This window comes from Salmo salar, chromosome 09, assembly GCF_965601325.2.
Source record: "Salmo salar chromosome 09, fSalSal1, whole genome shotgun sequence".
Taxonomy (NCBI): Eukaryota; Metazoa; Chordata; class Actinopteri; order Salmoniformes; family Salmonidae; genus Salmo; species Salmo salar.
In genome coordinates, this window is record NC_138299.1 from 145,824,216 (window position 1) to 145,839,806 (window position 15,591).

The 15,591-nt window shown below is 44.5% G+C and overlaps 1 protein-coding gene across 1 annotated transcript in view; it reads right to left on the minus strand.

Moving 5' to 3' along the window:
* Window positions 1–919: 919 nt before the first annotated feature.
* Window positions 920–15,591, minus strand: part of LOC106613129 (SPRY domain-containing SOCS box protein 4) — a 55,110-nt gene continuing 40,438 nt past the window's right edge. Inside the window, exon 3 of the mRNA XM_014215085.3 lies at window positions 920–2,247. Within this exon, the coding sequence (XP_014070560.1) occupies window positions 2,120–2,247 (128 nt within the window). The 3' untranslated portion in view covers window positions 920–2,119. The remainder of the gene's footprint in view (window positions 2,248–15,591) is intronic.

A 15,591-nucleotide genomic window follows, 5' to 3' on the forward strand; every position in this document is an offset into this window, starting at 1 on the left:
TGTATCAAGGATAAGCCCCTTTTAGACAGATCAAACTACTTCTGAGCACCGGCTTTTATCCTGATTTGATCCTACCTTTCCACAAGGGAGTAAATTAATTACTAAATTCAAAAGGGCAGGGATGATCTCATTTAACTGATATTTGATTTCCAATGCCTGGTCTTAGCCTCAAACTGTGATGCTGTGTCCAGCATCATGCCCTGAAGCGCTTCCTCATCCTTCAAATCCTTGCATTTCAGCACTAAAGCCTTCGCCTGAGATCCATTATAAAAAAAAATTTGTAACCCTTATTTTACCAGGTAAGTTGACAAGAACACACTCATTTACAGCAACGACCTGGTGAATAGTTACAGGGGAGAGGAGGGGGATGAATGAGCCAATTGCTATAACACAGCTTATGTACACTTCTGGTAATGGGCCGGTAACTATGGCCCTGCAAGATCATCCCTACCAAGCCTTCCTATTGAGAGAGTAGGATGATTGTTATCATTTAGGGAAATGTTTCCTTCCCTACAACTGAACTCTCTCACCACTTGCGTTAAATCATCTCATCAGTACCACTTTGCTGTCCTGGTGTGAACTTGATATGATCGACAGACAGATTTATGCTGTAAAACATGAAGGGGTTTTCTGAATGGTCAGGGAAAGCTGCTTTGTCTGAACTGTGATCACATAACAGGCTTTGTTCTCTGTTCAAAGTCTGCCTGCCCCATGGGACATCAGCTTCAGAAAACATCACTGACTAAATATCAACTACAGCAACATACTTAAAATCACAGTTAAATAAATGAATGACTATTTTTGGTTCAAAGGCTTAGTGTTGTGAATGTGCTGGGCAGCATTGAGACTTCCCTTCATTTGGATGACACTGGCATACTGAGATGACAGTAGGTCCAACTGGACAGAAAACACCAGCGTGTTTGGTTCAGTTTGTGGTTTATTCACATTTAAAAGATTCTCATGGCAGCACATTCCTCGATAAGTCTCTCTCAGCGAGACTTCCTGTCTCACCCGGGTCACTTCCTGTCCGGCAAATAGAAAACAAAACCATAGAAAACAAAAATCAGAAACAAACTAAAACCTCAGTCATAAAAACAGAACGTATTCTTAAAGGAGTAGTCACCATCAGGATAAGAACAGAAAGAGGGGAAAAAGCAGCAGGTCTTTTTTTTTGTCTCCTGTGAGAGGTGTGCTTTCCCTGAGCAGGCACATAAACAGTAACAGCAGAATGGCCCTCAGACCAACCTCAGCTTTAACACATCACACTGACTGACAACATTCCAGGTATGTCCATAATGGCACCCTATTCCCTACATAGTGCACACCATCTGATCAAACGTAGTGCACAATGTAGGGAATAGGGTGCCACTGGATGCACAACCAGTCACTCACCCAGACAGACAGAGGCATGGATCCAATGAAACCCACTGATAAATAAAGGGAGACTGCCAGTTGAGAGGAAGGTGCAGTGCAGCAGGGGACTAGAGAGATCAGGGCTGCAGTGTTGCCAAACTCAGTGGGTCAGACTGATGTCTTGGGGTGCCTGTTGCGGAGCAAGGCCGACACGCACCAACCCACACTTGCATAAAACCTCACACAGACTGAAAACAGCCCCTCTGAGCATGAGCTAGTGTTTGCATATGCATGCGTTGAACGATGTTCGCGTCCCTGTGGCTAGGGGCTGGTGAGCCTCAGTTGTCTAAATATCTACATGTTCAGAGAGGCTTCCAGAGAGTCTGTATAAATGTACAGTAACTATGTCTGTGTGCATCATCCCCAAAACGCCCTGTTCCTCCAGAAATATATTCTAGAAGCTTCCACATTATAGACCCAATGAGAAGCCAGCATCATAGCCCAACACTTCTGCTAGAGTCCAGTCTCAAGCCCATCTACCTCTGTCTGTCCATCTGGGGGACAGCAGCAGTGAGCAAATTGAAACAACGGAGGTGAAAATGGACACAAATCCTAAAAGGATGCTCGCAACTCCTTTATAGGCTTCCTCCCAACCATCATCATCCTCAGTAGATGTCCAGTGGTTCAGGATTCAATTGTTTGTGGTTGACCGTAGTGAAATGTAGCCGTCGTCAAGCAGTCATTGGTTGTCCTGGTGTGTGTCGGGTCACTGGTACTGGAGGTAGTTCTTGATGGTCTCTGGCAGAGGGAGGGTGTCTATCTGGTTGACTCGGTCCCGCCCCAGAGCCAGCCTGGCCACTCGCCTGCACAGGTCCATCAGGGGGAGGGGCTCCGCTGTGACAGACAGGAGAGAAGAGAGGACTTTAAAACAGGGGTAAAAAAATATGAATGCTTACATACATTTACAGATGTAATATATGCTATTTCAGAGGGAGTGCATTTAATATAAGTGTAGACTGAGCAATATGATATCATCCTCAGAAGAGCTTTTAAGTGCATGTGTTTGTCAGAGAGATCTTCCCCCACACACACACAGAGAAACTTTGATAATGAAAGTGCCCTTCACGGACGTCAGCTTGACCATTCCACCTGCCATGACCATGTGTTTGTACTGGACTCACAGAGCAGACACTCTCCTGAGCAGTCTGTGTGAAGGTGATACTCAGGGGCTCACCAAACACAGTCTCCCTCACTACACGCTCACTGTTGAGTCACCGGCCACATGGCTTTGAATAGACAGGGTGGACGGTGTCAAGGGGGACCCTAGGGAATCCTCTAAATGGACGGGCGCCCTTGTAGCCAAGTGACCACTAGACAACACAGTAAGATATATAGACACACTAACATTGGCCTCTCCTATATTATACACTAAGATGTTTCCATAGGAAGGATGTGATACCAAAGCAGGCTTGCTGGTACACTACTTGACATGATCCATTTCACTATTTCAACGTCATATAAGTCATGTTCTTAATGAACAAAGATGAAAAAAGTTGCGAGGTGTTGGATTGAGTAAACCACTTCAAGGAACGGTAACATAGCATGTTATTCAGTAGAGCCATGGGAATGGCATAGGAGGGATGATAATTATGATGCTGCTGCTTCCTGTAAACTGTCCAATCACCCAGCTGGCGCACCCTCTCCCTACATCTCTCTAGCCAACCAATGAAACAGCGGGAATCTGAGCAGGAACCTGCTATTGTCTTCTGTGCATCAACTGTCTGGCTGAGTTGTCAGGCCTCACTGCTCCAGTGAGTGTGCCTGCATGGAGAAACATGTATGGTGCTCATCTCTTGAGAATCATGCTTAGTTTGAAATAGTCCTCAGAAAAGGACAAAGGGGACAAGGGGGAGAAGGCACACATACAGAGCCCAACAGAGTCCATAACAGCTACATGTTGAACCAGCACATCTGCCTTGGCGTGCTGAACTGCATGCCATGTGGGCTCATGAAAACCAAAATCATACTTCAAACATGGGGAAAAAAGCAAACATGATATTAAGTATTAATGGAAGCAAATTAACTGGAAGTGGTTCAGTTAAATGGACTAGAAAGTAACTGTCCATCCTGCTCTTCCTGTTCCCTTCATGTCCCACCCCGGGGACTCTCGGACTGATGCAGTCCAGGGCTATAGCTCTGGGAGCATCAGGAGCATGCACTAGGCTTGTATATAGGTGGTAACAGATGACCTACATATAGGCCTACACATACACACCTTCCTATGACTAACACACCGAGCAGTCCCAGTACACAGTGTCTGAGAGAGAGGGAGCAGGGGAATTTGGGACAGCAACAGAGCTCTCCCACGCCGTGTGAAGAAAGCAGACTGACTGGTGCATCGATGTGTAACAGGTTGGTGCCTTTCACTGACACCATCCTCCCAGCTATTTCAGAGCTCCTGGATGCAGGTGACCCAAAAAGTGTGCGAGTGTTCAAAACACAACCCACTTGTGTAATTTCAGGAGACGGGCATTAAGAAGGTATCTTGATCCTGCTGTCCCAGTTTCCTCTCAGCCAGGAGCGATGCCAACAGACCTGACGTCAGGATATGCAGTGAGGAACAGACTTGTTGACTCCAGACTGAGCTTATCTAATCAATATGGAGAACTGTCAGTGGAGCGTGTGGAGAAGGATAACATCTCAAACTGTGCACCAGTTCCAATGACCACCTCGTGATTGGGAGTGAGTGTGTGTGATGTACATGTATAAAATAGCAACTTATTATGGAAAGTGTGTGTGTGTGTGTGTGTGTGTGTGGGGGGGGGGATGTATAAAATGACCATCTTGTGACAAGACCTGTGTGTGTGTGTGACGTCAGGATGAGGTGCAAATTTTATGCATTGACAAGGAACGTCTGCATGACTGATTTTTCCAATAAGTACGCATGGGAAAGTACGTACAACAGTGACTACACAGAAGTGGCGCATCTGAGTCTAATTCATTGACCAATCCAAGAGAACATCACAGGTAGAGTGAGAAAAAGAATGAATGGAAAGAGCGGTGAGGAAGAGAAAGGAGGGAGACAGAAAAGGACAAGCTTCAGCCTCTCTCAAATTGGAAATCATTGACTTGAGCTGAATCCAATTGCTCACTGAACTAACAGACGACGGTCAAAATGTTGCTCCTCTTCTTTCCTTTGGGCTGGAGCGTTATTACCAGACAGAACCAAACGATCCAGCCCCTGATCCCCAGACAGAACCAAAGGATCTAGCCCCTGATCTCCAGACAGAACCAAAACGCTCCAGTCCATTCAACCACCGATCCCTGCAGTGCCTCTCTGCACTCTGGTCCTCAGCAGAATAAAGCCTGTTATAGCCCTGATTACTCAGACCTTACTGGCACACACACTTTTGAAAAGTCTGTACCTAGCCATGAGCATTATGAGAATGAGAGCTATTGTCTGAGTATCTATTCCGAGACATTGAGTCTGAGATGCTCTAAAGCACTGTAACAGAAAGGGTTTATACCTCTGTGCAAGACATTGAGTACACTTACACACAATACGATTGTGGATAGTCAGATTAATATAGTTTAAAACACTTACATGATTTGCAAGAATAACGATTTCACTAATAATCCTGATGGGACTTAAATGCTGAAAATCACCAATCAAAATATTATTTCTACCACATAGGCTTTGTTAAAATAACATTGTCAATTTGATTCCGAGTTGTGACAAAGTTTGTATGTGAAAATTAGTTATAAGATTCATACTTTGTTATTCCCGAGCTCACTTCACTCGTGCATAAGAGGGAGGCTTGCGCTACCCAGTGCTGGCACATGCGCAGAGCAAATACACCACTGCAATCAAATCAAAATTTGTCACATGCGCCAAATACAACAGGTTAAATTACCTACAAGACCTTAACGATGCAGTTCAATAAAGAGTTGATAAAATATTTACCAAAAAAAATACAAAAAATTAAACAAAAAGTAACAAATGTACATAACAATGCTAGACATAGGGGGTACTGGTACCGAGTCAATGTAGATAGTCCGGGTGGCCATTTGATTAGTTGTCTTACGGCTTGGGGGCAGAAGCTGTTAAGGAGCCATTTGGTCCTAGACTTGGTGCTCCGGTACCGCTGCCGTGCAGTAGCAGAGAGAAGTCTGACTTTGGTGACTGGAGTCTGACAATTTTTAGGGCCTTCCTCTGACACCGCCTAGTAGGTCCTGGACGGCAGGAAGCTTGGCCCCAGAGATGTACTGGGCCGTACGCACTACCCTCTGTAGCGCCTTACGGTCAGATCCCGAGCAGTTGCCATATCAGGTGGTGATGCAACCGGTCAGGATGCTCTTGATGGTGCAGCTGTAGAACTTTGAGGATCTGAGGACCCATGCCAAATCTTTCCAGTCTCGAGGGGGAAAAGGTGTTGTGCCCTCTTCACAACTGTCTTGTTATGTTTGGACTATGATAGTTTGTTGGGGATGTGGACACCAAGGAACTTGAAACTCTCGACCCGCTCCACTTCAGTCCCATTGATGTTAAATGGGGGCCTGTTTCGGCCCTTCTTTTCCTATAGTTCACGATCAACTCACATTGTGGCTCCCGAGCGGCTCAGCAATCTAAGACACTGCATCTCAGTGCTAGAGGCGTCACTACAGACCCTGGTTTGATTCCATGCTGTATTACAACCAGCCGTGATTGGGAGTCGAATAGGGCGGCACACAATTGGCCCAGCATCGTTCGGGTTAGGGTTTGGCCGAGGTAGGCAGTCATTGTAAATAAGAATTTATTTAAATAGGCAAACTTTTTTAAATGGTTGTCCTGGCACTGCCTCTGACCTCCTCCCTATAAGCATGCACCACTGAGGTGCCCCAGTGTTGAGGATCAGTGTGGCAGATGTGTTGTTACCTACCCTTACCACCTGGGGGTGGCCCGTCAGGAAGTCCAGGATCCAGTTGCAGAGGGAGGTGTTTAGTCCCAGGGTCCTTAGCTTAGTGATGAGCTTTGTGGGCACTATGGTGTTGAACGTTGAGCTGTAGTCAATGAACAGCATTCTCACATAGGTGTTCCTTTTGTCCAGGTGGGAAAGGCCAGTGTAGAGCGCGATTCAGATTGCGTCATCTGTGAATCTGTTGGGGCAGTATGCAAATTGGAGTGAGTCTAGGGTTTCTGGCATGATGGCGTTGATGTGAGCCATGACTAGCCTTTCAAAGCACTTGATGGCTACCGACGTGAGTGCTACAGGGCGGTAATGGTTTAGGCAGGCTACCTTCGCTTTCTTGGGCACAGGGGCACTACGGTGGTCTGTTTGAAACATGTACACAACCGTTCATAAGTTTAGGGCCACTTAAAAAAAAGTCCTTGTTGAAAGAAAAGCTAATTTTTTGTCCATTAAAATAACATTAAATTGATCAGAAATACAGTGTAGACATTGTTAATGTTGTAAATGTTCTTAGGTGAGTAAGCTCTTTTTGGTCATAAGAGACAGTAGCAGCAACATTATGTACAAAATGAGATAAACAATGTGAGGGAAAAAAATAAATTACAAAACAAAAGCCAGCCCCTCCGGCACCATTCTCTACTGAAACGCCGATTAAGAAGTTTACATGTCCTAATAATTCAAAAGGTTGCTCAGAAAACCAGGTGTTTGAAATTGCTGTATGCTTTGTTTGATTTGACCTTACACCGATTAAAATAAGCAGAACAAAGTGCTTAAAAATCGGTGTAGAGTCGAAATTGAACTAAGGATACGCCGATTTAAAACCTGGTTTTCTGAGCAATCTTTCCAATTATTAGGACATGACTACTGCCATACTTGGCCTACTGTCATAACCAGTTTAATATTGAATTATTAATGTGCATATAAATGTACTCAGTCTGAATCTATTCTACACACTATCAGGAGACACAGCAGAGTTCCAAGGCACCAATCAAGAGGAGCCATCCATTCCCAGGCTAGATCTCCCTCCCCAAGCCAGCACTTACTGTACCGTCTCCTCTCCCCATTCAAATAAACGGTTTCTACAGCAACTCCCTGCCATGATTAGAAGTGTTTATTTATTTATTTATTTTATTTCACCTTTATTTAACCAGGTAGGCAAGTTGAGAACAAGTTCTCATTTACAATTGCGACCTGGCCAAGATAAAGCAAAGCAGTTCGACAACATACAAAAACAGAGTTACACATGGAGTAAAACAACATACAATCAATGATACAGTAGACAAAAATAAGACTATATACAATGTGAGCAAATGATGTGAGATAAGGGAGGTAAAGGCAAAAAAAGGCCATGGTGGCAAAGTAAATAAAGTATAGCAAGTAAAACACTGGAATGGTAGAATTATAATTTGATGAAAGTTCAAAGTTAAAATATAAATAATATGGTGCAAAGGAGCAAAATAATAAATTAAATAAATAAATACAGTAGGGGAAGAGGTAGTAGTTTGGGCTAAATTATAGATGGGCTATGTACAGGTGCAGTGATCTGGGAGCTGCTCTGATAGCTGGTGCTTAAAGCTAGTGAGGGAGATAAGTGTTTCCAGTTTCAGAGATTTTTGTAGTTTGTTCCAGTCAAGTGTAAATATTGAAGCAGGGATTTCAGCATAAATTAAAGAGCGGGAGTGAGTGACAGAGCGAGAGAAAGAAAGAGCCGGCGTGAAATGGTGTTAATTCCCAACGGAGGTTTTGCAAAGTGATTGCCTCGTTATTCTCTTGTTTAGCAGTGAATGAGTTCGGCTGCTGGCAGCTTGGCTGTATTGTTGCGTTTTGTGTAGTGCCATCTTATGGGAAGAACAGTGCCATAAGGAGCTGGCAGTACAGCCTCATCCCCACTCTCCTATTGTTGTCGTTTTACAGGCTTTGGGGAACAGAAACACTAAAGAAATCGATAGCTTCTATCAGAGTGAAAGTCGTGCGGAGAAGAAACTAAGTGTTCGTGAGAAATAGAGGATCAGAGAATTGCATTAACTGTGTTAAGGGAAAATTATTTTATTGAAAGAGAAGATTCCTTTATCACGGTGAGTCTAAAACAAACATGGAAAAGATACCTTTGGGAATACGAGCCAATGCATACTAATAAATGGTCTGCATCTTCCTGTGAGTTACATGGGGATGTTTCCCCATTTCCACAGCATATTTATGCAACAAGGTGGGGGGGGGGGGGGGTTGTTCTCAGGCACGACACACACACACCCCCCCAGGTGCCTTATTTCTATTATAAACTGGTTACTAAGATAAATAGAACAGTAAATAAGTATTTTTGCGTCAGACCAGTGCTATATTGTCTGATATACCCCCGGCTAAAATGCTGTTTCAGCCAATCAGCATTCAGTCCCAAGAGAACTCCAGCAGAAGGAATAAATACTCTTATCACTGCAGAGAACAGAGGACACTCACAGGATCCCTACATAATGTCTATAGAAGACTAACATGATGAGGTTACAGAGCTGTGAGACAGCAGGGACATGGGGTGGATTAAGTCCTGTCTTATAAGCTGCTTCCATTAGCTTCTCTGACATTATCAAACTATAGTGAACATAAAATACAACAATTTAAAAGATTTTACTGACTTACAGAACATGAGGAAATCAGTCAATTGAAATAAATTAAATAGGCCTCACAATGGGCCTCAGGATCTCATCACGGTATTTGCACATTCAAAATTGTCATCGATAAAATTGTGTTCGTTGTCCATAGCTTATGCCTGCCCATACCATAACCCCACCTCCACGGGGCACTATATCAACAAACTGCTAGCCCACAACACCATACACGAGGCCAGTTGGATGTACTGCCAAAATCTCTCAAACGATGTTTGAGGCAGCTTATAGAAATTAACATTAAATTCACTGACAACAGCTATGGTGAACATTCCTGCAATCAGTATGCCAATTGCGTGCTCCCTCAGCTTGAGACATCTGTGGCATTGTGTCGTGTGACAAAACTGTTCATTTTAGAGTGGTCTTTTATTGTTCCCTGCACAAGGTGCACCTGTGTAATGATCATGCTGTTTAATCAGCTTCTTGATATGCCACACTTGTCAGTTGGATGGATTATCTTGGCAAAGGAGAAATGATCACTAACAGGGATGTAAACAAATGTGTGCAGGTATTGAAAATGTACGTATGGAAAATATCCTCTTGAAAGTAAACCAGTTGATAAAGAATAGGCCTGGTGTTCCAATGGGCTCTAGATAAATGCATTAATGTCACACGTTCTACACAAACAGCCCAGTGTTTGTCTGTGAGATAGAGCTATGGTGAACATAGCTCTATCCGGATGCTGGAGTGAGTAGTCGTGCTGTACTTCGCTCCGCGGGTAATATTACATTTCATTACATTACAACAGAACGATTTGATTAGTGATTTGATTAGTGTAATATTAGCTAGCTAGCTACATAGTGGTCTTTGCAGCAAGGATAAAGGTGTAGCTAAAGGTGTAGGTGTAGCTTTGAGAAACTAACTTTGAGAAACTAACAAGGTTACCTAGCCAGCTGTATTCGTTCGTTCGCGCCATTTTCAAAACAGCGTCAACACCACAGCCACTGCTAGCTAGCCAACTTCACCAACTTTACCAACTAGCAGTACTGTAGAAACTAAATACATTACAACGGAACGTTTTGATTAGTGTAATTTTAGCTAGCTACATAGTTGTCTCTGTATCAAAGATAAAAGCAAACGCAGCCACTGCTAGCTAGCCAACTCTACCAGCTAGCAGTACTGTATCATTTTTAGTCAATAAGATTTTTGCAACGTAAGCTTAACGTTCTGAACTTTCGAGATGTGAGTCCACTTGTGTAGCTAGCAGGACTGACCTTGTGTTAGCTAGCCAACGTTTAATTACTTCTGCGTTATGAAAGGAACTAGACACGGACACGATTGATCCATTGGTAGTTTGTTGAACCAAGTATTGGTGCAAACCGTGTGTTATTGGATGCTAGCATGCTAGTTAGCTACGGCGTCATAGGATACGGTGCACTGGGTGGGTTTCACGGAAGAATACTGTACCAAGTTATCTAGCTGAATAAACTAAGTTAGAGCCCATTCCTGGAAACAATGAACCACTGCAGTTTACATTAATTATAATTTCTAAAGTGGAAGTTGGAAAAGTTATATGAGTGTTTCAGTGAATGGTTAGTGAGGGAGGCCCTGCGCTCTCGCTTCCCCAGTTGTTTAGTTAATTTTCATTCCAATCTCCTTTGCATTAGCGTAGCCTCTCCTGTAGCCTGTCAACTATGTGTCTGTCTATCCCCGTTCTCTCCTCTCTGCACAGGCCACACAAACGCTTCACACCGCATGGCCGCTGCCACTCTAACCTGGTGGTCCCGCTTGACCCTATCCCCTCCTCTCTTCTCCAGACCATTTCCGGAGAACTTCTCCCTTACCTCACCCCGCTCATCAACTCATCCTTGACCGCTGGCTACGTCCCTTCAGTCTTCAAGAGAGCGAGAGTTGCACCCCTTCTCAAAAAAAACTATATTCGATCCCTCCGATGTCAACAACTAAAGACCAGTATCCCTTCTTTCTTTTCTCTCCAAAACTCTTGAACGTGCCGTCCTTGGCCAGCTCTCCTGCTATCCCTCTCAGAATGACCTTCTCGATCCAAATCAGTCAGGTTTCAAGGCTGGTCATTCAACTGAGACTGCTCTTCTGTGTCACGGAGGCTCTCCGCACTGCTAAAGCGAACTCTCTCTCCTCTGCTCTCATCCTTCTAGACCTATCTGCTGCCTTTGAAACTGTGAATCATCAGATCCTCCTCTCCACCCTCTCCGAGTTGGGTATCTCCGGCGCGGCTCACTCTTGGATTGCGTCCTACCTGACAGGTCGCTCCTACCAGGTGGCGTGGCGAGAATCCGTCTCCGCACCACGTGCTCTCACCACTGGTGTCCCCCAGGGCTCAGTTCTAGGCCCTCTCCTATTCTCGCTATACACCAAGTCACTTAGCTCTGTCATATCCTCACATGGTCTCTCCTATCATTGCTACGCAGACGACACACAATTCATCTTCTCCTTTCCCCCCTCTGATAACCAGGTGACGAATCGCATCTCTGCATGTCTGGCAGAGATATCAGTGTGGGTGACGGATCACCACCTCAAGCTGAACCTTGGCAAGACGGAGCTGCTCTTCCTCCCGGGGAATGACTGCCCGTTCCATGATCTCGCCATCACGGTTGACAACTCCATTGTGTCCTCCTCCCAAAGCGCTAAGAGCCTTGGCGTGACCCTGGACAACACCCTGTCGTTCTCCGCTAACATCAAGGCGGTGACCCGATCCTGTAGGTTCATGCTCTACAACATTCGCAGTATACGACCCTGCCTCACACAGGAAGCGGCGCAGGTCCTAATCCTAATTGTCATCTCCTGTCTAGATTACTGCAACTCGCTGTTGGCGGGCCTCCCTGCCTGTGCCACTAAACCCCTACAACTCATCCAGAACGCCGCAGCCCGTCTTGTGTTCAACCTTCCCAAGTTCTCTCACGTCACCCCGCTCCTCCGCACACTCCACTGGCTTCCAGTTGAAGCTCGCATCTGCTACAAGACCATGGTGCTTGCCTACGGAGCTGTGAGGGGAACGGCACCTCCGTACCTTCAGGCTCTGATCATTCCCTACACCCAAACAAGGGCACTGCGTTCATCCACCTCTGGCCTGCTCGCCTCCCTACCTCTGCGGAAGCACAGTTCCCGCTCAGCCCAGTCAAAACTGTTCACTGCTCTGGCACCCCAATGGTGGAACAAGCTCCCTCACGACGCCAGGACAGCGGAGTCAATCACCACCTTCCGGAGACACCTGAAACCCCACCTCTTTAACCTGTTGGGGCTAGGGGGCAGCATTTGCACGTCTGGATAAAAAAAATGTACCCGATTTAATCTGGTTACTAATCCTACCCAGTAACTAGAATATGCATATACTTATTATATATGGATAGAAAACACTCTAAAGTTTCTAAAACTGTTTGAATGGTGTCTGTGAGTATAACAGAACTCATTTGGCAGGCAAAACCCTGAGACATTTTCTGACAGGAAGTGGATACCTGATGTGTTGTATTGACTTTAAACCTATCCCATTGAAAAACACAGGGGTTTAGGAATATTTTGGCACTTCCTATTGCTTCCACTAGATGTCACCAGCCTTTACAAAGTGTTTTGAGTCTTCTGGAGGGAGATCTGACCGAACAAGAGCCATGGAACGATGATGTCCCATTAGACACCTGGCGCGCGAGTTCATGTTGGGTACCCTCGTTCCAATACGTTATAAAAGAGTATGCATTCGTCCACCTTGAATATTATTCATGTTCTGGTTAAAAAAGGCCCTAATGATTTATGCTATACAACGTTTGACATGTTTGAACGAACGGAAATATATTTTTTCCCCTCGTTCATGACGAGAAGTCCGGCTGGCTTAGATCATGTGCTAACAAGACGGAGATTTTTGGACATAAATGATGAGCTTTTTTGAACAAAACTACATTCGTTATGGACCTGTGATACCTGGAAGTGACATCTGATGAAGAGAATCAAAGGTAATGGATTATTTACATAGTATTTTCGATTTTAGATCTCCCCAACATGACGTCTAGTCTGTATCGCAACGCGTATTTTTCTGGGCGCAGTGCTCAGATTATTGCAAAGTGTGATTTCCCAGTAAGGTTATTTTTAAATCTGGCAAGTTGATTGCGTTCAAGAGATGTAAATCTATAATTCTTTAAATGACAATATAATATTTTACCAATGTTTTCTAATTTTAATTATTTAATTTGTGACGCTGACTTGACTGCCGGTTATTGGAGGGAAACGATTTCCTCAACATCAATGCCATAGTAAAACGCTGTTTTTGGATATAAATATGAACTTGATAGAACTAAAAATGCATGCATTGTCTAACATAATGTCCTAGGAGTGTCATCTGATGGAGATTGTAAAAGGTTAGTGCATCATTTTAGCTGGTTTTATGGTTTTGGTGACCCTGTCTTTGACTTGACAAAACATTACACACAACTCTTGTAAATGTACTGTCCTAACATACTCTAAATTTATGCTTTCGCCGTAAAACCTTTTTGAAATCGTAAAACGTGGTTAGATTAAGGAGATGTTTATCTTTCAAATGGTGTAAAATAGTTGTATTTTTGAAAAATTTGAATTTTGACATTTATTTGGATTCAAATTTGCCGCTCTTGAAATGCACCTGCTGTTGATGGAGTGCACCACGGGTGGCACGCTAGCGTCCCACCTAGCCCATAGAGGTTAAGGAATACCTGGGATAGGATATAGTAATCCTTCTAAACCCCCCCCCCCCCCCCCCAAAAAAGACAGATGTACTATTGTAAAGTGGTTGTTCCACTGGATATCATAAGGTGAATGCACCAATGTGTAAGTCGCTCTGGATAAGAGCGTCTGCTAAATGACGCAAATGGAGAAAACCATTCAACAGAGGGTGACTGTATGGGCACAATAAACACACCTCCCTTCGCAAGGCCAGACATTGAGCTCCGAGGCACACTGGGACTGCCTCCAGAATTCTGACACTCCTGGCTCCCTTCCGTGAACTCACACACAAACAAACACCTGGCTTGCAGCCATGGACATGTAGTTCTTGTCTGACCGTCTAAGAGCCCTCGTCCTACTTTGGGTCTTTCTGTAACATATACAGTGGGGAGGGTGATAGTGTTACACAATCCAAAACAGCCAGAACGGTCCTAAATGACTCCCACAGTAGGTGACATTCACGTCTGCTATACTTAGACAACCACACACAGAGAGAGACACCCAGCCATAAAGACCCAGACATCTTCCTATGGGTGTAAACACGTTTTTATAGATCAGAGCAGGGCCAGACAAACGCACCAACAGGCCCTCCCACTGAAGCGGAGCCAGTTACTCCACACAGGCCAGTCAACCAGGCCAGTCTGCAGTATAAAACACTGTCCATCAACCAGTCTCTGTACTGACATGCCACTGATCAGTGTACTGGAGGCTGTAGATTGACAGAGTGGCCAACTCTCCTGGAGAGCTACTGTGTATTATAGCTCCTGCCTTGCTCTAACACAGCTGATGCAGCTAATCTAGGTCTTGATGAGCAGCTGATTGGTAGAATCTCAGTATCCAGTAGGTCTGCAGGAAGAGGGTAAGCCACCACTGGTTTATGACATCTCTAGTCATGCTCACTGTCACCACTACAGTATTATTCAGACTGTCACCACTACAGTATTATTCAGACTGTCACTACTACAGTATTATTCAGACTGTCACTACTACAGTATTATTCAGACTGTCACTACTACAGTATTATTCAGACTGTCACTACTACAGTATTATTCAGACTGTCACTACTACAGTATTATTCAGACTGTCACTACTACAGTATTATTCAGACTGTCACTACTACAGTATTATTCAGACTGTCACTACTACAGTATTATTCAGACTGTCACTACTACAGTATTATTCAGACTGTCACTACTACAGTATTATTCAGACTGTCACTACTACAGTATTATTCAGACTGTCACTACTACAGTATTATTCAGACTGTCACTACTACAGTATTATTCAGACTGTCACTACTACAGTATTATTCGGACTGAGTGTCTCTGGGACTAACCTAGTGAGGAAACGGTCACTTATTCTTTCTGCTCAACACACAGCCTCCTCATCTCCAGTCTATTATGTCCAAAACACATGACAGACAGATGATTAAATCCTAAATGTTTTTCACCAAGCTTTTTGAGCAGCTTTCTCCAGTGGTTAGCTTCAGGGAGGACTATTCTGGACTGATGTGCAGTGTGCTTCTCCGATACCGTCGCCCCAGACTCCGATACCGTCGCCCCAGACTCCGATACCGTCGCCCCAGACTCCGATACCGTCGCCCCAGACTCCGATACCGTCGCCCCAGACTCCGATACCGTCGCCCCAGACTCCGATACCGTCGCCCAGTGATGGGTGAAGCCAGAACTCTGAAGTCAGACTTCCCATGGAGTCGGACTTCAGAGAATACTAATGAGAAGCACTGCGTCAGTGACGGCACCCTGATAAACAGCACTGAACCAGTCTGATGTGACCCCCCCTCTGTTTCATCTCTGAACTACCTCTACTCCAGCCTTCCTCCTGACACTGACTGCTCAAGCCATTACTGTACTACCCTGCCATAATCGTCCATTAACTATTTGTTTTTGGTAGAAAAAAAAAAGTGGTTGTTGCTTAAAGCGCTTTGAGATTGTAATTTAAAGCACTATAAG